General features: G+C 39.1%; 1 protein-coding gene across 3 annotated transcripts in view; it reads left to right on the top strand.

Moving 5' to 3' along the window:
- Positions 1 to 3,739: 3,739 nt before the first annotated feature.
- IDE (insulin degrading enzyme) overlaps positions 3,740 to 22,695 on the top strand; it is a 90,462-nt gene continuing 71,506 nt past the window's right edge. For 2 of the 3 annotated variants that reach the window (XR_010381955.1, XM_010974287.3), the window contains exon 1: positions 3,741 to 3,910. Coding sequence is in view for 2 of the 3 variants with exons in the window: in XM_010974287.3 (XP_010972589.3) it covers positions 3,813 to 3,910 (98 nt within the window). In the remaining variant the exon portion in view is untranslated. Of the gene's footprint in view, positions 3,911 to 22,695 lie in introns of all 3 variants that reach the window. The other variant, XM_031461386.2, reaches the window with a different exon arrangement.

The raw sequence follows: 22,695 nt of genomic DNA, 5'->3' as shown, positions 1-22,695 counted from the left end.
ACTGTTAATTTGGGTGAACCTGACCCAAACAGGGAACACCCTGTTTACCCTAATATTATTTTAATCACTTTATATAATTTCTTTATGTAAGTAGTAATTTACTTGTTTCTCTCTCTCACTATAGTATAAACCCCACATGAACAGAAACCTGGTGGCTCTTTTCTCTAAGGTATCCTCAACATCTAAAGCAAGATCTGGACCCATATTTGTTGAATGGATAAATCAAAAGTAGTCTTAACTATGGAAAATATGAATTATAGGTTTTAACATTAAAATTTCAAGCACTGCCCATAAAGTAACTCAAACTTACCACTAAGGGCTAGCAAGTATGAGTCATTTAGGGAAACTTTTAACAAATTTGTAATTAATATATCAGTTGTCTATAAACATTTAAAGAAATTCATGTTGCTTTTAGGCATTGTTATTACCATAGTACTATGAAAGTACTACTTAAAACTAATATACATTATAAAAGTTTTTATGATGGAAAATTTCAAACACGTACAAAAGCAAAGAGAATAGTATTATAAATCCCCCAGGCATCCATTATCCAGTTTCAATAATTATCAGTTCGTGACCAGTATTCCCCCTTTCCCCTCATCTTCCACTCAATTATTCTAAACCAAATACCAGGCATCGTGTTATTTCAGTCTGTATCTCAAAGAGCTGTATAGAAAAAAAAAAAAAAAAGCTGCTGTGAACAGCCACTAATATAACCCCACAAATTAATGTAATTACCTAATATCAAGTGTCTAGTCAGTGTTCTTACTTTTTCTGATTGTCTCATAAAGTGTTTCTTTCTCACAATGGGTTTCTTCAAATCAGGATTTAAAGAACCAAACATTTCATTTGGTTAATGTATCTCTTCTCTGTTTTGCATTTTTGAAGATTCTCTCTTTTTGAAGATTTTATTGAAGTATTGCAAACAGAAAAGTAAATAAATTATAATTGTACAGCTGAATTCATTGTCAAGAACTGAACACACCCATGAAAAACACACCCCACAGGTCCCTCCTTCTCTCTTTCAGTGACTGCTGACCCCAGAGTAACCACTAACCTGACTTCTAATACTATAGTTTTGTCTGGTTTTCAACTTTATATAAATAGACTCATGTAGTATATAGTTTTTTGGGTCTGGCTTCTTTCACCATGTTTGTGAGATTCATCCATATTGCTGAGTATAATTTTTGTATGTTTATTTTAATCACTGTATAGTATTCCATTGTGTGTCTATTCCCCAAGCTATTTTTTTCTGTGCATTTTACTGTTGATGGCATTTGGATTGTTTCCAGTTTGGGACTATTACTAATTGTGTTTCTGTGGACATTCTAGTGCATGTATTTTCGTTGATGTATCTTCACATTTCTGATGGGTATATAGCTAGAAGTGGAATTGCTGGGTCATAACGTATGCATATGTGCAACTTTAGTACTTACTACTAGTTTTCCATGGCCTATTTGTCTGCCTTTGTGCAATAACATATTATCTCAATTACTATAGATTAATAGTAACTCTTAATGTTTGGTAGTGTAAGTGTTCCAGATTCTCCTTCAAGATTGGCTTGGGTCTTCCCTGACCTTTGCATTTTCATATAAAATTTTATAAATAGCTTGTCATAGCTTGTCAATTCTAAGTCTCCTTTAACCCATAGGTTTCTCCTTCCTCTCTTTTTTAATTTTGCAACTTATTTGTCAAAGAAATAGAGTCATTTGTTGTGCAATGTTCCAAAATTATAAATTTTGCTGGTTGTAGTCTTATGGTGTGATTTAACATGCTCGTCTCCGGTACTTCCCATAAATGGTAGTTACATCTAGAGGCTTAGTAAGATTCAGCAAACATGCATTTGACAAGCATTAACTAAGCACTATGCTTGCTGCCAGGTAACATACAAAAATACCTAAGCCACCATTCCTAACCTACTGCTTCTTACACAAATGGAAGGCTAAGATTCAAATAAGTGCCTTTAAAGAGTGGCAGTTCAGATGAGAGAGTGCTCACTTCCAATGGGATATGTGTGGAATGGAACTGAAAAATTTTCTAAAGGCTATGCCTTCTCAACAAGACTGGAAATTTGCTAGAGCACTGACAAGTTAGAAGTATCAATTAGCTGTGAAAGCTGTGTGAACTGGAGTTGGTGGAAGGCAGGGGTGGAGGCTGGAACGGTAGGGTCAGTAACTGCCTAATCCCAGAAGCCTGTTTTACATTATTTGGAAAAAGTGTCTCTGAAGGTCTAATTAAGTTAGGGATGAGATGAGATCATCCTGGATTACCTGATTGTGCCGTAAATCCAATGACAAATGTCCTTAGAAGAGACAAAAGAAAAAAAGACATACAGAGGAGAGGGCTCTGTAAAGGTGGCAGCAGAGATTGGAGTGATGTGACCTCAAGCCAAGGAAGTTGGCATCTACCAGAAGCTCAAAGAGGCAAAGAACACATTCTCTCCTAAGACCTTCTGTAAGGAGTGCAGCCCTGCCAACATTTTGATTTTGGACTTCTGGCCTCCAGATTGTGAGAAAATAAATTTCTGCTGTTTTAAGTCACTAAGTTTGTGGTAATTTATTTTGGCAGCCACAGGAAACTATATATACAGATGGGTTGGAGCTAGAATGTAACATGGTGGAATTTGACTTCACGTTGCATTAGCAGTGCCTCCTCCTTTCTGCTACCTCTAGGGTTTTCATCTCTAGGGTTTGCCTTTAGCTGCAACTGAATGGTAAAAAAGATCCCCAAGATCCCCAAGTATGAAGGATGAAGCGTCCACCTGATTAAGGGATTCTCCGCCTGAATTCCCATTTGAAGCAATAATAGGATTCAGAGCACTGTTTTTCTTTGCAGTTTTCGGTCGGCCACGTCAGGAACTTAAAAGCACTTAAGCTAGGGAATTGCTAACCCTAGTTGTGCTCTTCTTTGAAGCCTCCTGTAAAACAGTGTAACGGAAGGTCAGATCCATAACAACTATTAAATAGTTCTCCGATGCAAAACGCCAGAAAGCCATCAGAGAAAAAGGTCTTGTCTTACAAATAGAGACTGAAGTACATTGACAATAGTAGTAGTTGTGTGTGTGTGTGTGTAATTTAAACTATAGTAGTAGCACAGAGTCGTAGTTTCTATTCTGGGTTTGTAAATTTTGCCCGAAAGGCTTGTTTTGTTGTGGCCTGTCCCATCTCCACCTTGCTCTTTGAAGGGCTGCTAGATTCCCAGGATGGAAACTCCTCCCAGGGTCCTGGCCTCTCTCTGAGGGACCCTCGGTCTAACTACTCCGGCGTCCCCGACCCCGCGGTCCGCTTCTCCATCGCGCTCTAGAGGGAGCCCGCGGGTCGCGCGCCGGCAGACGACTCCTTTTTCTGGGAGGCCGCCTCGCCCGGGGACTTTGTTCCAACACCTGCACGGCGGAGCCTACAGCCGGTGGGGGCGCCTCCGCAAACATGGCCCCCTGCGTCCTCAGGGTGTTCGTGAGTCCCCTACCTCCGGCCTACACAGAGCCAGATACACATCGCCGCCCTCACGCAAGCGCCCGCTGTGTCTTAGCCAGGCCCTTCCCGCCCGGGGAAGCCCGGTGGCTGGGTTCCCGCAGCTCCCCTGCGAGACTCCGTCCCAACCGCTAGCTCCGGCCTTGGCCGCCGTTCGTCCCCGCGTCCCCGTCGTCTCCGTCGTCCCCGCCCTGTCAGGCTCCAGGCAAAACCTGGAGCGGCGGCAACTCGGCGGCTCCCGGGAGGCGGCGCGGCGCGGCGTACTGAGCATGCGCAGTGAGCAAGGCCGGCTCCGGCGCTAGAAGGAAGCGTTCGCGGTGATCCCGGCGGCCGCGCTGGGGTATGCGGTACCGGCTAGCGTGGCTGCTGCACCCCGTGCTGCCCGGCACCTTTCGCTCGATCCTCGGCGTCCGCCTGCCGACCCTGGAGCGCCTCTGTGGGTAAGCAGAGCGAAGCGCCCGGGCCCTCAGGGCCCGCGGGTCACGATGGTTTGGAGCTCGGGTTGCAAAGTGGTGATTCAGCACTTAAAGCTGCCGCCGCCGCCCCTCACGCCGCCGGTCTCGCCGGCCTGGGGCCCGGACGGCCGCGCTGAGGCCACCCCGCGGCCCGGAAGGGCGGCTCGCTGGGCGCGAACGAAGGGCCTTGCCCGGAGAGGAGGGCGTCCCTCGGGCGGGTGAGGGCGGGAGGGGGTTGTGACCTGGGATCACCGGCGTGTGTCACAAGCGCGGGGGACACAGGCGCAGACGGAGTCACCCGGGCCCGCTCTCGGAAGCCGCGCCGCGCCGCGCCACACGGGAGTCTGCCTGTGAGGGGCCGGGAACCCGAGGCTGACTGTCCCTTGCCATGGGGTAAAGGCATCCGAGTCCAGGGAGACCGCTTCTCACCTTCCTCTCAGCCCTTTTTCCTGTGCGGACTGAGTTTCCACTACTGTCTGGAAACGCTAGCGTGGGGAACTGTAAAACTTTGCCTGCCTGCGCCTTAGTGAGTAGCTGAGTGTTGGCTTTTCTGAGGGGGATTTAGGAGCCTGTATCTTGGCAGCTCCTTCGTTTTACCGAGACAACTGAGGCCCAGAGAGACTGTGTGATATCCCCACAATTGCAGAGAATGTGGCAAAAACCAGGATTAGGACGCAGGGTTTTTTGCCATCCGGTGGCGTGCTCTCTCCGCTTGGCTGCTCTGTGTGTACTAGAAATATTAAGCGTTGTAGCGAACGCTGAATACGCTTTACTGTGAATTAAGAGAAATTGGCAAAGATGGGCAGTATTGTCTTGCCCTACTTAGATATATCATTTGAACCCCTCCTGGTTTAAAAACTACCTAGGATCTACTAAGCGCAGGGCACAGTGATAGTCCCTCTGTGTAAGTAATGTGAGCTGCCTTCAAAGCGGTTGGAGTGCACTGAGATGCTAGCTGAAGAGGTGTTTGAGAGGGTCAGAAGATGGGCTGGACGGACAGTACGTGTTTTAGGAGCATAGTGCGGGGCAGAGATAGAGGCCTGGCCTTTGAAGGAGAGGCAGAAGGTGGAGGAGAGGGGGTGTAATGCAGCCTACGTGTGCAGGTAGTCTGTCTGTGTTGGAGGGGCGGAAACAGTGAGCAGATTAGTTGGAGCCTTAGAGAATTCCCTTGGAGGCATTAGGAGGAACAAGTCCTGTGTTACAAAAGTAGGATAATGCTAGTGCGGGTTTTGGATTTTAGTCGGGCTTTTTCCGTTGAATAGTAGGTAGGGAGCTATTAAAAGAGTTTTTGAGGTGGGAAGAGATCTAATGAAACTTATAGTATTAGGAATTAAGTTTGGTGGCTGTTTGCAGGATTGTGAGGGAGTGGGGAGACTTGAGGCAGAGAAACCAGTTGAAATTTATAACTGCCTGAACTAGGATGACAGTAGTGGTACTAAGGAGGCCTAACGCAAATAAAGAATCTGTGGAACTTGTCTTCCCTCTTCTATTTCCCACTATGCCACAAAATCCACTACAGCATGCAAAAAGATCCCTGAGTTTAGAGAGGGAAGTGGGGGTGCTTAGCACAGATGGGGTACCTCTCTGGGCCTCCTTCAGGTTAGAACACTTTTTGTTTTTAGTTGTTAATAGGCTGTTTCGCTCCATATTGTCTTCATTGTACAGAATTTATGATTTTAAAGGAAGCATCAATTTTTAAGTTTTATACAACTAGAAGTTTTATATGTTCTACTTACAGTTCGATTTTCTCCATGTTTTTTTCTCACTCTTCTTCACTTTCATTGATGAAGTCCAGGGCTTTAGTTGGACAACCAGAGCTTCAAGATAAGGTTGTTCTCAGAGAGGGAAATTCAGGAGGTTCAAAGCATAATATATGAGATCAACCATCTAGAAAGCTCTACACTAAAAATTAGTGGCTGAGGCTATTAAGGAAAATACAGTCCAATTGAAGGGATTGGGGTGTAGTTTTAGGAAGGAACTTAATAACATCTGAAGTTACCACATATTCAGATCGTACAGAAGGTAATCAATCCTACTCAGTATAGTAGGAAGAATGTGTTATTTACTGGAAGAGCTATTTACTGGAAGAGCTGGGATTTAACCCGTGTCTATCTGGTGCCAGAGCCTATCTGTTTTTTTTATATTGCCTCTGCCAGTGTTTGGACATTTATTTCCTGTTCTAATCTCTTGAGAAGGAGGTGGTCTTAAAGCATTTGTGTAAAATCAATTCATTTAAAAAGCAGCCTCATTGTTCTCTGTTTAGCCATACTGGGGAAGTAGGGGCTCTGCAGAATCACCTGAACCTTGGGAGAACCTGGAGGTAATAAGCCCAGTCCCTGGCAACCACTTGAAATGCCTGAGTGTCAGTCATCTCACTTTGCAGGCAGCTCTACTTGCATTTCTCTGTTCTACAGGCTTAAGAAACAGTGACATGCCAGGTAGGACTATTAAGATTCATGCTTTTACACTACTTTTAACTAGAACATTGTCTTTTAACAGTTTGAAAGGACAGGATCCCTTTGAATAACTTTAGCATTAGCCACACACATAAAAAGTTACATTCTGTCTGTTTGCCTAAAAGGTTAGGTAGGGTTGGGGACAGTCTCACTAGGGAGCAATGTGGGGAGAAGTTCAGTATAGTTCCTTGAGAATTGGTTTCTTTTTCATTTTTCTGTTGGTATTTTAAATTTCCTAAACAGGTACCCAGAGGCTCAGCCTACCTTTTAGCCAGGATGATAAGGCTAAAGCCCTCTCCTTCCATAGGGGTAGATCCTCTAAGGAATGTTGGGTTCTGGAGGCTTGGGTTGGGTGTTCCTAAATGGCTTGTCTTTAGTCGGCCCTCACTTTTCTCTATCTGTTTGTTCAGCCTTACTTGAAGGTCTGTTCTGTAGTGATCACTCACTGTGCTCAGTCAGTGATAAATTCTGTCTTCAAGGAGCTTTCAGTCAGGTGGTCAGTAGTTCCACTCCTTCACCTCTGACCTTTCACTAAACATCTCCACTTTAGGGTTCTGTTGCTTTTTTCAGTATTTTGAAAAACAACTCAGTATTACTATCGCAGTACCCTTCTTTCAAAATGGTACTTATAAAATTCTTGTAAAGTTAAAAACTGTAAAAGCTTATATTCCTCCCAAAGTACTGTATAGTTTCTCTTTGCCTATTAAAAGTGTGTAACTTAAAAAGGGGGGGAGGGGACCTTACAAGCTGTTCCCTGAGGGGAAATTATTACAGTGCTTGACATTTATCCCATGAATCCATGAATGAATGGTTTTCCTTTAAAACTGTTTTTCTTTGTTGATTTTCCTAGTTTTGCATATGTTGGTGTTACCATTTTCTCAGTTTAGCTTGAAAATTGGAGTAATCTTTGAATCTGTCTTGTCCCTTCACTGCCTATTCCCAAGACCTAACTCCCTTAAATCTTTCATCCTAAAATTTCTTGGAGTAAAGTTGATCATCTTTCACAATCTTAGTTCAGGCCATAATAATCTTCCCTGATGTCTCACATCTACAAGTTTTATAACTGGCTTTTCTAGCCTCCTGTTTCCTTATTAGTGATCCTTATCAAATTAATCCTACAAATATGCCAATTTTCCCATGCCATTGTCTTGCTTAGACATCACCAGTGATTCTGCATTATTTCAAGATCAAGTCCAAACTTCTTGACCCAGCGTTTAAGCATCTTGTAAGCTGGCCTTAGCCGAACTTTTCAACCCAACTTTCCTCTTCTTCAGTCAGACTCACTAATTTACTCTGTTGTGCATGATGTGTTCATTCTCAGTTCTAGAATACCCTTCCCTCTTTTCTTTATATGATTAAATCCATCCTTCTTTTTAGACCTTATATAGGTTGTACACTTACCTTTCTGTCTTGTAAACTTAATCATTTAAAGAGATTTTGAAACATCCATTTGACACTTAATTTTTTTTACTTTTTTAATTATCTAATATTATACATGCCAGAGTATATAGAAGGAAGAAGAAAAGCAAAATGAACACCTTTGTACCCATCATCTAGTTGAGGAAATTTCCATTAACTTTGAAGTCCTCTGTACTCACCTTCCCAGTTGGAACCTTCTTTCTCCCCTGGAGAGATGATATTGTCCTATATTTGGATAATAATTCCCTTGATTTTCTTCATAGCTTAATCAGTCTTAATGTATTTCTAAACAGTATATTGTGCTTTTGATTTTTGTGGAAAATTTTCTCTGTTGTTTTATTTAAAGTTGTTTTTGAGATTCATTCACATAGATATATGCATTCCTTGTTGAATGGCAGTCTTATGTGAATATGCCACTGATTATTTTTCTATTCTGTTGTTAATGAAGATTTGGGTTATTTTATTTTATTTTTCCTATCACAAATAATCCATGTGGTTGTCTTGCCCTAGTACCCAGTCTTTGGACATCTTCTCTACCTACACTCGTGAGGATTTTCATCCAATCACATATATGTGCTTTTTCCAATATGTATCCACTAAGCACATGTGCTTATTTAAATGTAAATTAAGGGGGGAAGAGTATAGCTCAGTGGTAGAGCATATGCTTAGCATGCATGACGTTCTTGTACCTCCCCAGTACAATCTCCAGTACCTCCATTAAATAAATAAATAAACCTTATTCCACCTCCCCAACATTTTTTAAAAATGTAAATTAACTAAAGTTTAAAATTCAGTTCCTTAGTCACCCTAGCCACATTTCAAGTCTTATGTGGCTTGTAGCTGCCATATGGGGCAGTGCAAATATAGAACATATCCATCATCACAGAAGTTTTATGAAACTGGCCTGATCTTTATTTGACAATTCCCAAATGTATATCTCTAACCAGAACCTCTCCCCTGAATTTTGTATTTAGGTAATAAACTTCCTACTTAACATTTTCCTTTGGATGTCTAATATACATCTTAAGCTTACCATGTCCAAAACCTATCTCCAAATCTTGTATCTCACAACTGCTCCTGCCAGTCGTCTCCCTTATCTCAGTTAATGACATCTCTTCTTCAACTTGTTTAGGCTAACACCTTGGAATCATCCTTAGCTCCTTTTTCTTGTATTCCTCATCCAGTCAGCATATACATCCAGATTCAGACCCTTTTCACTGCCACCACCCTGGTTCTAACCACACCCTTTTACCCAGATGACTATAATAACCTCTTTTTTTCTTTTTTAAACAGGCTTCATTCACTTTATTTTTCACATATAAAACTATGTGGTGGCCACAGCTGGAGCCTGAGTCCTCTGCACGGAAACTATGGTGTGGGTCTTTATGAGGTGGTCAGTGACTTCCTGATAGGGAGACTTGATGAACAACTTCTCTTTCCAGAGATTGGGGGTGAGATAGCTGTAGAGACTTGGAGATGACATCAAAGGTGGTCTTGCTGAAGTTGCCCAGGGTGGCAGTGCAGCCTCTCTGGCATCTGGCTGGCCTCTCACTACCTCTCTGATCTTGCTTCCAAAATAATCACTTTCACTCCATCCAGTCTTACTGGTCTCCTTGCTTGATTCACTCTTGCTCAGATTATTTGCACTGTTTTCCCTTAGCTCAGGATGCTTTTCTACCAGTGAGATCAGTTAGGGCTTCATAGAGAACCTAGTATTGGAGTAAGTGTCTTTGAAGGAAATGGAAGATTTGGATGAACAGAAAAGGGGAAGAGAAAGAATATTTTAGACAGAAGGAATGGTATTAGTAAAGGCTTAGAAGTAGGACAATTCACAATGTAATCAAGGGACAGTAAGATTTTGTCCTAAAGGAAGTAGAGAGCCTCAGATACCTTTTGAGTACTAGAGTGACATGTGAAAGCTGTGGTTTTTGACAATCTGGCTGGTTTTTGGAAGCACAGTTGAAATGCAGGCAGAGATTAACAAAAAGATAGAGAAGTAGTGCAAATAACAAGGGAAGGAGAGTGTCTGCAGAAGTTAGGTGTGAAAGGAGATTCAGCAGCTTTGACTGGGTATGGGGGGAGATGGAGGCATCAAAGAGGCCTAAGAACTTGGGCCTGAGTGACTTTGAAATTAGCTAGGAGGAACCACCAGGGTAGGGAAGTCTCTTGTGAGGACATTCGGCTGCACACAGTGGGAGGAAGTCCAGCCAGGTGAGGTGTCATTGCTGCCTGGTGGGTGGCTGGTGTTCTAAGGGCATACCAAGAGAACAGGTTGGTCAGGTGCAGCAGTGGAGCACAGTGGTGCATCTTGTTGGCACTTCAAGAGCTGGCTGTATTGGGAAGTTAGATGACTCGAGGCCCCTCAGGGTAGCAGACAAGACTGAGCAGTCTGTAAACACCCAGAAAGAGAACCAGCGTGATGATCCAGTTTGTAGATTGGTAGCTCAGGGGAAGAGTTCAATGGAAAGATCATGATGATCCTTTGCCCAGTGTTACAGGCTGCTATATTTTAGGACATGTAGAATTATACTGGGGCCAGGAGCTCTGAAGGAGCAAGGGTCCCTTATAATGGTATCTCTGGTACCCAGAACAGTGCCTGGCACATAGTAGGAGTTCAGTATTTGTTAGATGAATTTGTCAGGGACATAGGCTCCTGGAAGTAGGAAGCTCTAATCATAAACACGATTCAATTTTTGCTCACAGTTTGCCATTTCCATACTCTAAATGTCAACATAGCCAGTAACTAGCATTTGTGTGTATGTTTCTTATTATAAAGAAATTAGAGGTTGAAGTGTATTTCTAAGACTTCTTGCAGTTCTGAGTTATTCATAGGAACTAAGTTGGTTTGAAAAAGGGTAGGACATAAGGGAAAGGGCAGTGTGGTGGGAGACAGCTCTACATACAAAGCCTCAATTCAATTGGATTCTGGTCTTGGTTTGCCATTAGCTTGGCTGTGTGGTTGTGGGTGCTGGACCAGTTCATCTTTAAAGTTCCAGCTACCTCCACGAATCTGAGACATTATGTTTATAAAAACTCTGATCTGTTAGAACCTCAAAAGGAATTTTGCCTTGCTCTCTAGCTGTACTGTGGCTCTCAGAATAGGCAGTTTCTCGTAATCAATTGGAATTATGATGCTAGTGCAATTGAGTTGCTGGCAGTAGAGTTATATAATTGTTTTATGAAGTGATATATAATAATAATCCTTAGACAGCTCATCTGATGCATATCAGTATTTATAATCAGTTGCTACTCTTAGCAATTTTAATTTTTAAAATAGCTCTAGTTTCCTTGTACTGTAACATGAGAGCCTCAATCAGGATGAGTTTATGAGGAAGATAATGCTGCTTATTATGGAGCTTTTTGTCACAAAGAATCCCAGTTCTCTTGCAGTAGTAACTGGATAAAAAATATCCAACAATTCAGTGACTTGCATAATGGGCCCCATTAACTCATTTGTCTTTGTTTTTGTTTTCTTCTATGTACAAAATAAAATGGTTTGTGGGGCAAACCTAATGCATAATTGACTTTCTTAAGGACTGAGATTCTGAATTAGGCACTGGTGATTTTTCTTTTTTGAAGAACACATGGCATGTTACATATATGCTAAAAATCAAAATCCTGCCCTTTAAGGGAAAACTTAAATGAATCAATTTAACATACAGTAATACAGGCAGTTTTAAGAGTTAAATAGTGCCTAATAAAAAAATGGGCAGAGGATCTGAATAGATATTTTTTGAAAGAAGACATACAGATGGCCAATAGGCACATGAAAAGATGCTCAGCATCACTAATCGTCAGGGAAATGCAAATCAAAACCAGAATGAGATATCACCTCACACCTGTCAGGATGGCTATCATCAAAAAGACAACAAATAACAAGTGTTAGTGAGGATGTAGAGAAAAGGGAACCTTTGTGCACTGTTGGTGGGAATGTAAATTGGTGCAGCTGTTGTGGAAGACAGTATGGAGATTCCTCAAAAAATTAAAAATAGAACTACCATATGATCTAGCAATTCCACTCTTGGGTATTTCTCTGAAGAAAATGGTAACACTAATTCAAAAAGATATATGCAGTCCTATATGTTTACTGCAGCATTATTTATAACAGCCAAGATGTAGAAGTAACCTAAGTGCCCATCAATACATGAATGGATAAAGATGATTTGGGGTGTGTGTGTGTATGTATATTCCACACAACGGAATATTACTCATCCATAGAAGGAATGAAGTCCTTTGTTTTTAATTGAACTTAAGAGATTTGCTTTTATGGAGCAAGCGCATTTGAAATTTTGCTTTTCAAACAAGAAAAATGGAAACAAACATCAGCTCTATTTTTTTCCTTCTGTCTTCAGTTGGTGAAAGTTTCCACCTCCCGTTCTTCCCTGGGAGTACTCGGTGGTTCTTGTGTGCTCTTCTGATAGCTAATACAAGTCACCATGTACAGATCATTAGTCACTATCTGAAGGGCTAGGTATTGGGTGCCATTTAATCTAGGGTAAAATATTCTTGAGCTCAGAGTCTGTTCCAGGAAGATATCAGTGAAGTGGACTCCTGGTTCTGAGTTTGTACTCCGAACTTCCATCCCATGACAAAATGTCTCATTCTCCATATAATTCTATTCCCTTGGGAGCCAGTGTGATGTAGTGAAAAAGTCACTCTGTCTAGTAGTCAGAAGACCTGAGTTTAGCCCTCTTTGGCATGGGTTGGCTTTGTTATCTTGAATGGGTTCCCTTGCAACGGCCTCTTTTTACTAGGCATTGGACTATTAAGTAGCTTCAAAATCCCTGTTTGAATAAGTTTTGATTTCTAAACAGCATTGGCTTCTGCTGATAATGTGGTTCCTTTTCTTTATTTGTGCTAAAATGTTGCTACCTCATTACTTTGTGTAGTTTTTATTTTAGGGAGTTATTCTGGCCAGCTATAAAAGCATGTGGTTGTGAATCAGTAGGCTGGGATGTGTTTTGCAGTTTATATTTTTTAAATGTGTATCAGCACTTAAAAATCCCAAGAGTTTAGTCCCTTTAGGGAAAGTCGCGAGATCTGTGATGCTGGGCCCCCATTCCTTCCTGGCAGCGACTGGCCTGAGCTAAGATTTACTTTCTACTTTCCTTTCATATGGGACATATATTCCTTCTTACTACAATTTGCTCATTTACATTACCTTTTTGGCCTTGTACACATTTAAATTTGTGAGCCTTGCTAAAAAGTGATGGGAGAAAACCAGTCTTACTAGTTTTTAGTCATACTGGAGGTTTTGGGTAATAGTTAAAATGAAACAAAATATGCATATAAATTGCTGTGAAGTTACAGAAATGATTGTGTAATCAGGACTACTCCCTGCCTTGTTTATGGTTTATAAAGAATTAACACATCATGTTATTTGATCCCTATGGCAACTGTATGTGGTGGAATAAATGAAAAATCCCACAGCTCCTAAGAAGTTCATTTCAATTGGCAGCTCTGCTGCTTCTAAATTTACCTTATAATCTAGACCCTAGGCAAGGCTGAAGGAGTTGAGAGTGTGTGAGTGTAGAAGTGTTAAGCTTGCTTCTAGGAAAATAGGTAGAGCTGTCAACCTGGGCTAGGTGGGCACACATAAAAGGAATAGCAAGTCATTTCTCCCAATCTTTTGAGGTGTCTTCAGAGATTCCCAACAAGAGAGAGCAGGAAAGGAGAACTAATTAGTGTACAGTATATCAAGAAGATGCTGAGTTTAATGCAACAGGGGAGGGAAGACAGAGAGAAACAGGATGACTCCATTAGGATCTCTGGTAGATCAGGTCACATACATAAGGCAGATGCGAACACTGACTCTGGGAAGATAGCATTCCTAGAAGCTGAGTAGACAATACTATCTGTTCAGTTGGATACATGGTTAAAACAATAGCCTTTTTTTTTTTTTAAGGTAAAATGGTTATTTGTTTGTATTTAAACTTATAAATCAATAAGCCAAACTGATACTAATTCTATCATGACTCAGCAAAATACAAAATATCTTTCTACAGATATTAGAGTAATGAACAAATTAGGGGTTATAGTAATAATTATAAGTGTTATATATATATATATATATTTATATTTATAATAACTTTATTGATTCCATACAATTCACTCATGTAAAGTATACCATTAAGTGGTTTTTAGTGTATTCACAGAGTTGTACAGCCATCACCACAATCAGTTTTAAACATCTTCATCCTCTCAAAAAGAAATTCCATACCCTTTAACATTGACTTCCTATTTCCCTCTTCCTCTAGCCTCTGGCAACCATTAATTTATTTTCTGTCTCTATGGATTTGCCTATTCTGGATATTAATCATATAATATTGGTCTTTTGTGTTTGGCTTTTTTCACTTAGCATAATGTCTTCAAAGTTTATCCATGTTGGAGCATGTGTCACTGCTTCATTCCTTTTTATTGCTGAATAATATTTCATTATATGAATATGATGTATTTTATTTATCCGTTCATCAGTTGATGGGCATTTAGGTTATTTCCTGGTCTTGGGATATTATGAATAATACAGCTATGAACATTTATGTACAAGTTCCATATGGCTATATGTTCTCATTTCTCTTGGTATATACCTAGGAATGTAAATGCTATGTTGTGTGGAAACTCTGTTTAACTTTTTGAGGAACTACCAGTCTATTTTATAAGGTAGCTGCATCATTTTATATTCCTACCAGCAGTATATGAGAGTTCCAATTTCTTTACATCCTTGCTAACACCTGTTATTATATGTGTTTTTCGTGATAGCCATCTTGTGTGTGTGAGGTGATATTTCATTGCAGTTTTGATTTGCATTTCCCTGATGATTAATGATGTTAAGTATCTTTTCATATGCTTATTATCCATTTGTATATCTTCTCTGGAGGAAAGTTGGTTCATATCCTTTGCCTATTTTTTTCAACTGGGTTGTCTATTTATTGAGTTGTAAGTGTTCCTTATATATTCTAAATATAAGTTACTTATCAGATGTATGATTTGCAAGTATTTTCTCCCATTCTGTAGGTTATATTTTTATTTTCTTGATTGTGTGTTTTGAAACAAAGTTTTAAATTTTGGTCATGTTTAATTTATCATTTTTTAAATTGCTTATGCTTTTGGTGTCATATGTAAGAAACCACTGCCTAGTCCAAGGTCATAAAGATTTACCCTTATGTTTCCTTTTAAGAGTTTTATTGTTTTAGCTCTTACCTTATGTTTAGGTCTTTGATATGTTTTGAGTTAATTTTTGTGTATGGTGTAAGGTAGGAGTACAGCTTCATGTTTTTGCATGTGGATATCTAGTTGAGAAGCATCATTTGTTGAAAAGATTTTCTTTCCCCATTGAAATGTTTGGTATCCTTGTCAGAAATCAGTTAATTGTAAAGGTGAGGATTTACTCTGAACTTTCAATCTATTCCATTAATATGTAAGCCTGTCCTTATCCAGACCACACTATTTTGATTACAATAGTTTTATAGTAAGTTTTGAAATCAGGAAGTGTGCATCCTCTAACTTTGTTCTTACTTTTCAAGATTGTTTTCAGTATCCTGCATCTCTTACATTTTCGTACAGATTTTAGGATGGACTTGTCAATTTCTGCAGAGAAGCAACCAGATGGGACTTTGATCTATTTGAGGAGTATTGCTATTTTAAAGATGTTAAATCTTCTAATCCATGAATATGGAGTTCTTTCCATTTGTTTGATCTTCTTTAATTACTTAGAACAACATTTTGCAGTTTTCACTGTATAAGTTTTACATTTCCTTGTTAAATTTATTTCTGTTTTACTTTTTGATGCTATTGTAAATGGAATTGTTTTCTTATTTCAATTTTAGTTTATTCTTTGCTGTTGTAGGAAGTACAGTTGATTTTTTTTTTTTTTTACTATATATACAAGATTATGTCTTCTGTGAAAAGAGCTAGTTTTATTTCTACCCTTCAAATTTGGATGTCTTTATTTCAATTTCTTGCCTAATTGGTCTGGCTAGAACCTCCAGTACAGTGCTGAATAGAAATGGAATGGGTGGACATCCTTGTATTGTTCTTGATCTTAAGGTGAAAGCATTCAGTCTTTCACCATTAATTATGTTGCCAGCTTTGGCTTTTTCATAGATATGCTGTATCAGGTTGAAGAAGTTCCCTTCTATTCCTAATTTGTTGACTTTTTTTTTTTAATCATGAAGAGGTATGAAGAGATGTATTTTTAAAAGTCTCATGCTGAAAAATTGCAACTATAGTAAAAAGAGTATTTTCCTGAAACGTTTGACAGTAAGCTGCCAATTTGATGCCCTGTCACCTCCTAATTCTTTAGTGTGATTTCCTATTAACAGGACATTCTGTATAGCCATAATATAGTCATTAAAATCAGAAAATTAACATTGATACATTACTACCATTTAAACTTCAGATTCCATTTGAATGTTACCAGTTTTCCAATTATATCCTTAACTGATTTACTTCAGAATTAGTTTTGTCTTTTTTTGTTGTATTTTTTTAATGGAGGTATTGAAGATTGAACCCAGGATCTCGTGCATGCTAAACATGTGCTCTGCCACTGGGCTATCCCCTCCCCCTATTTACATCAGTATGGGCTTTTGATGTCTTATTTTATTTAAAGGGTTTTAATACATTACTGTCATTATTTAATCTGAAGTTCAAATTGTCCCATATATGGGCAATGGGAGCCTTTTCAGGCTGGCTCCGATATCCATTTAACATCCAGTACTTATTTTTTGACATAACAAGATATTCCAGGCTCATCTTGCAATTTCCCAGCCGCAGTCCTGGAATCAACCATTTCCCAAGGAACCCTGGTTCCTTTTAGTGGAGAATAAAATTTAGAAACCAGGTTCCAGGTGCTAAGAGTACTCGTTGCTGTTTGGGGAGAAAGAGGAGGAGGATAACTGCTTCCAGGCACTCTTAGTATCAGAGCTAGAAATACATGTATATAAATAAATAGGTATTTGATATAGATATAGATAGATATTCTGTACACACACAGATACATATTAGCATCTACATTTATTTCCTATTTGTTTATATATATTGAAAACCATGAGTCACAAGGATAACCTCCAATTCCAATAAACTACAAGGTTCATTTTAGCTTTTTTCCTTTCCATGTTTGTAGTTCTTTGCCCTGATAGTGAGGACTCTGATTCTTGTTATCCTTTTTTTCTTTTTCTGCTCTACGGTTTTTATTTTTATTTTTCCTTAATCCGTGCCTGTCTTTGCTTTTTTTTTTTTTAACTTTGTTTTAATTGAGTTATAGTCATTTTACAACGTGTCAAATTCCAGTGTAGAGCACAATTTTTCAATTATACCTGAACATATATATATAGTCACATTTTTTTTTCTGTGAGCTACCATAAGATCTTGTATGTATTTCCCTGTGCTATACAGTATAATCTTGTTTATCTGTTCTACATTTTGAAACCCCAGTCTGTCCCTTCCCACCCCCTGCCTCCTTGGCAACCACAAGTTTGTATTCTATGTCTATGAGTCTGTTTCTGTTTTGTATTTATGTTTTTTTTATATTCCATCATTATCCTTAATAAATATTTAATTATTCATCCCTCTAAATGTAACCAGTATATTATCACTGCTGCCACCTCCTTCCCTTTCAGGTGCTTCCTGGGCACTGTCACCCCATGTTGGGCTGTCCTAGGAGTGGTTGCCTTTTTTATTCTGTTAGTGCTTTGACACCCCATTCAAGGCTGTTTCCTCAAAAGTATGCATGCCTTCTTCTTCTCCTTCTTCTCCTTCTCCTCCTCCTTCTTCTGCACCAAACTACATTTCCACCAACAGTGTAGGAAGATTCCCTTTTTTCTCACACCCTCTTCAGCATTTATCATTTGTGGACTTTTTAATGATGGCTATTCTGACAGGTGTGAGGTGATACCTCACTGTAATTTTGATTTGTATTTCTCTGTTAATTAGTGATACTGAGCATTTTTCATGGGCCTATTGGCCATTTGTATGTCTTCATTGGAGAATTGTTTGTTTAGGCCTTCTGCCCATTTTTTGATTGAGTTGTTTGTTTTTTGTTAATAAGTTGTATGAGCTGTTTATATATTCTGGAAATTAAGCCTTTGTCAGTAACGTCATTTGCAAATATTTTCTCCCATTCTGTAATCTGTCGTTTTGCTTATGATTTCCTTTGCTGTGCAAAAGCTTGTCATTTTAATAAGGTCACATTTGTTCATTTTTGCTTTTATTTCTATTGCCTTGGTAGACTGCTCTAGGAGAACATTGCTACAATTTATATCAGATAATGTTTTGCCTGTGTTCTCTTCTAGAAGGTTTATGGTGTCTTGAAAGACAACTCTATCTTACCTTGACTTTTTCCTAGGGGTTTTCTAGGGTAGCTGTCAAACAGGTGCTGTTTGAATAGGGAGTCTTAAGTATAGAGTGGGTTGTTGGACTTAAGTTTGTAACCGTTTATATGGGAAAAGTATGTAAGTACATTTTCTAGAAGGAAATACATTAAAAATGTTTATCTTTAAATGATGCAATCAAGGTAATTTGTATTTTCTTATACTTAAAAACTATCTGCAATCAGCATAAATAGCTTTGTTTCTTTATTATATAAGTAATTATAAAAATAAAAGAAAAATAAAATAAAGCAACACAAAGTGGGTTCACTCTTTTACCTAATAGTCTTAAATATTTAAACATTGCTTTTATGGATTGGTCATAGTATTGTGGAAGAGTCCATTCTGATACATGAAGATGTATATCATTATCTTTTGGCTTACATTGCTGTTAGGATTCTGGAGCCACAATGCCTGGACTCTACCGCTTACGTGTGTGTAATCTGGTACTCATTACTGCCCTCTTCAAGCCTTTTTCCTCATCAGCAAAATGGGGACAATAATAGTATCCACCTCATAGGTTTATGGTAAGAATGAAATGAGGAAAGGCATGTAATGTGTATGTCTCCATCATATAGCTGTGTTCAATAATGTACACTAATAACAATAAAAATGCCACCATTGCTATGAAGAGGAGAAGAAAGTGTTGTATATTTATTTATTTTATTTTTGGATGCAACAACAGGGTTATAATTTCAAAGTTGTAGGCAGCCACCTAGATGGGGCTTGAGGGGTAAGTTTGCTTAAGTCTGTATCTAAATAAATAGAATAGCATCTGTGGTTTAAAAATAAAAGGTCAGCATCTAGGCTGTTACTTCCTAAACTGCCTACAGTTCTTATCCTATTTGTAAAAGAAACAAAGTGAATGCTAAAATTGACAGCGGCATTGGGCCAAACCACATTAGGTCAGCAACTGAATGAGGAGGTAGGTTCCAGGATTAGGCTGTGGGTTCTGTTTGTTGTCTGCTTAAAGCTTTCCCCTTACATCACAAATAATTTTAAAAATTTGTTTGGAAATTGTACCAGTTGTGAGCCAACAAACTGGTTTCTGAAGGGAACCAAGTTGTCAGCAACAACAGTGAATGGAAATGGAACTCAGATTTTTTCTTTATTATTAGCCCTGTTGTGATGTAGCTGATGCAAGTTAACAACAACAACAAGAAGTTCACCTTGGGCTTATAAATTTAGTAAGCAGAGACTAGTACATTCAAGTCCATTAAGTTTTATCTTTTCAGAGATTCTTTCTGTGCTGTTACGAAAAGTACAAAGATTAAAGACCACCTAATAGTCTGCTGTCCATAGATAACCATACTGAACGCTTCTGTGAGTATCCTAGGGATTTAGTCTTTGTACATAAGATAAACTTGTTAACTTGGTGGAGTGATTAAGAGCATGGTGCTTTGGTGCCTAAAGAATTGGTTTTGAATCTTAGTCCTTTTATTTAATGCCTGTGTCGCCATAGCCAAATAACTATGCAATTTAACTTCCCCATCCAGGAAAAATGAGAATAATGGAATCTACCTAAGGGCTTCATTGAGGTAGGATCCCTATAAAGAGTTTCTGAGTACTGACTGAGCGTTCAGTAAGAGTCTGTCCCGTATCCTGGCTGTGCTCCTTTCTGAGGCAGGTCCCTTCACTTGTGTACTAGGTTGTTTACTCAAGGACAAGATTTCTGCAAACCTCTCTCTTTCTTCATTATTAGGTTCCCCCTTTCTTCATTTATGCCTTTTCTGGCTTAGATTTTTAAAAATAAATAGGTGAGGGGTTTAATACATACACAGCTTTTCTGTGTTTTGTTGAGGCTATCTCCTGGTTTTATTTTAAGTGGATTAAATTGGTTGTAGTTATCCATTATTTTTGGATGATAAAGTCAGAACTATAAACTAGATCTTTCATCCTTAGCACTGTTGACCAGAGCTGGATAATTTGAGCCAGATAATTCTTTGTCATGAAGGCTGTCCTGTGCATTGTAGGATGCTTAGCAGCATCCCTGGCCTCTTCTCACTGGTTGCCAGTTGCACCCTTCAGTTGTGACAATTTAGTTGTGACATACTGTCACATATCTCCTTGGGAAGCAAGTGGTTCTGTTGAGAACCATTGACTATAAACGGTGGCTTGCCTGTAGTAATTATAAAGTGGTAATCGCTTACCTGTCTTTCTGATAGTCTTATGAAGTACCATCCTATTACCAGCCATTCCCGGAGATGATATACAACTGGAATTTGCATGAGTATGTGTTAAGAATGCCAGTAATAACATGGTGCCTGTTGAGGTGGTCTGTTTACTTCTCACCACCCTAGAAACATAATAATATTGATGATTATAAGGTTACCATTTGTGGGTGCCTACTATGTTCTAGACACTGCCTTGGTGAAGTTTATCTCTACCTATTTTACAGGAGAAATGCTGTAAAGTCTGCCCAAGTCTGATGCAACTTTAGGTACCTCTGTTAATTTAGTGCACCCATGTGAACACTTCATGTGACTCTTGATTGGCAGTAATAGATGAGGACCCAAAGTCCAGTTTGACCAGAAGCGTTCAGTAGGATCCAGGACCTGAGCAGCAAAGGGGTCATTTAGTAGAAGTGAAGGTGTATAGTTACTGAACACTGTCTGGACTTGGTCCTTGGGTCACTGGAAATGGTACCAAGATGGAGAAATCGTGCAGAGGTCAAGCTTCCTGAACCAGCATTATCTGAAGAGGTCAGATTCTCTTTCTGTCAGAACCAGGATGTGCATCTGAGTGGAACTGAGCCTTCAAGTGAAGATACACCCCTCTGTATAGAATATGAGTGCTTGTGGTTTCCTTACCTTGGAGGGCTGTCTTGAGAGAATTAGTTACAGGTTGATAACTCTTCCTAGCCTTTGAATTAATCTTTAGAGACCATGATAGGGATCTTTGAGATGTCCTTGCTGTTCTGAGATCATGGAAAATCTATAAGGAAGATGACCAAAATGTAAAATTAATTCTGAGTTTGAAGAAATTCTGATTTATGTAGTATTCTTTTTGTTTTGTTTTAAATTAAAGAGCCTGTCTAATTCAGATCTTGCGTTAGAAGTTGTTTGCTGTAAATGTTGAAAATTGTTGAGGGGAGAATTTATTCAAAGTTTAATCATTTTGCCTTTATTTGGGTTACATTTATTGCTTGTCACTCTTAATTGGTTGCTGGGAGTGTCAAGTTTTATTTTTAAATCTTAACTGAGGTCTAAAGTAATTGCTGAAAGCTAGTTTTCAAATCATACATAATGAGTAAAGACTCGTTAAAAGATTTAACATACTTTATTATTGACTTACGACTCATGCTATGCTTACATGGCTCTCCTAGTTTTTGTGGCCAAGATGACATCAATGGAAATAATTGTCTCAGGACACACCTGTGAAGGTTTAGCTAATTATTATGTTAATTGGACTATTATTTCTTATGAGCCATCTTAGTTTAGCACCTGTTTTATATGAATAGCTACTTCTCTGTATCCAAGTGGTACCATTTCCAGGATGACTTTTGGTGGATGATCTTTCTAACCTTGAATAATTCATATATCTCTCTCCCCTTTTAATTTACTGTGTTTTATGGTATTTTCAAAAACTCTATTTTAAAAAATGTTTAATTGAAATATGTCATGTGTTCAGCTTGACAAATTTTCACAAACAGAACCTACCTGTATGAACATAGCTGTATAACCAGCACATGATCAGCATCTCAGAAGCCCCCCTCATATTTCCTTCTAGTCACTACACCATAAGTCAAGGGTAACCACCATCCTAACATAAAGGCATAGCTTGATTTTACTTGTTCTTGGCCTCTATTTAAATAGGAGGAAAAAAATACTCTTTAGCATCTAACTTCTTTGACTCCACCTTACGTTAGTGAGATTCATCCTTATCTTTGTTCTTTGTTCTAGATTATTCATTTTTATTGTTGTTTGTGTGAAGATATCACAGTTTATTTATCTTCTCACTGCTAATGAACATTCGATCTCTTCTAGTTTTGGCTATTATGAATAGTATTGCTACGAATATATAACTGTATTTATTTTGAGTATATAAAACATGAATTGTTAGGTCATATTGTCAGCTTTAGTATATATACTGCCAGGTTTTGAAAATGGTTGTACCAATTTGTATTCCCACCAGCAGTGTATGGAACTTTGGATTGCTCTATTGTTAGTGGCTAGTGAGACCCCTAAATTAGGGGGCCCGTGAAAGTGTGGATCCTTGCCACCAGCTGTGAAAGAATTTGCAGGAGAGGCAGAGGGACAAAGTGAATGGCTGTTTTATTGCTCAGAAGAGGAAGAGGAAAGAAAGCACTCAAGTGGGGAAAAGGAAAGAAAGATACTGGGTGGAGGGTAGGGGGAAAGGGGATTTACTGGGGAGCCATCAGCCAAGATGGCTGGTCTAGAGACCTCTAGCCTGGGACGGGCCACGTGGACTTTTACGCGAGACTTTCCCCATTATGTCCTTCTGAGTTTGCTGGAACCAGTAGCCTTTATTTACTTTTATTTATTTATTTTTTTAATTGAAGTATAGTCAG

This window comes from Camelus dromedarius, chromosome 8 (assembly GCF_036321535.1).
Source record: "Camelus dromedarius isolate mCamDro1 chromosome 8, mCamDro1.pat, whole genome shotgun sequence".
NCBI lineage: Eukaryota > Metazoa > Chordata > Mammalia > Artiodactyla > Camelidae > Camelus > Camelus dromedarius.
Note: the sequence above shows the minus strand (reverse complement) of the source record. Positions and strands in the feature narration are given on the sequence as shown.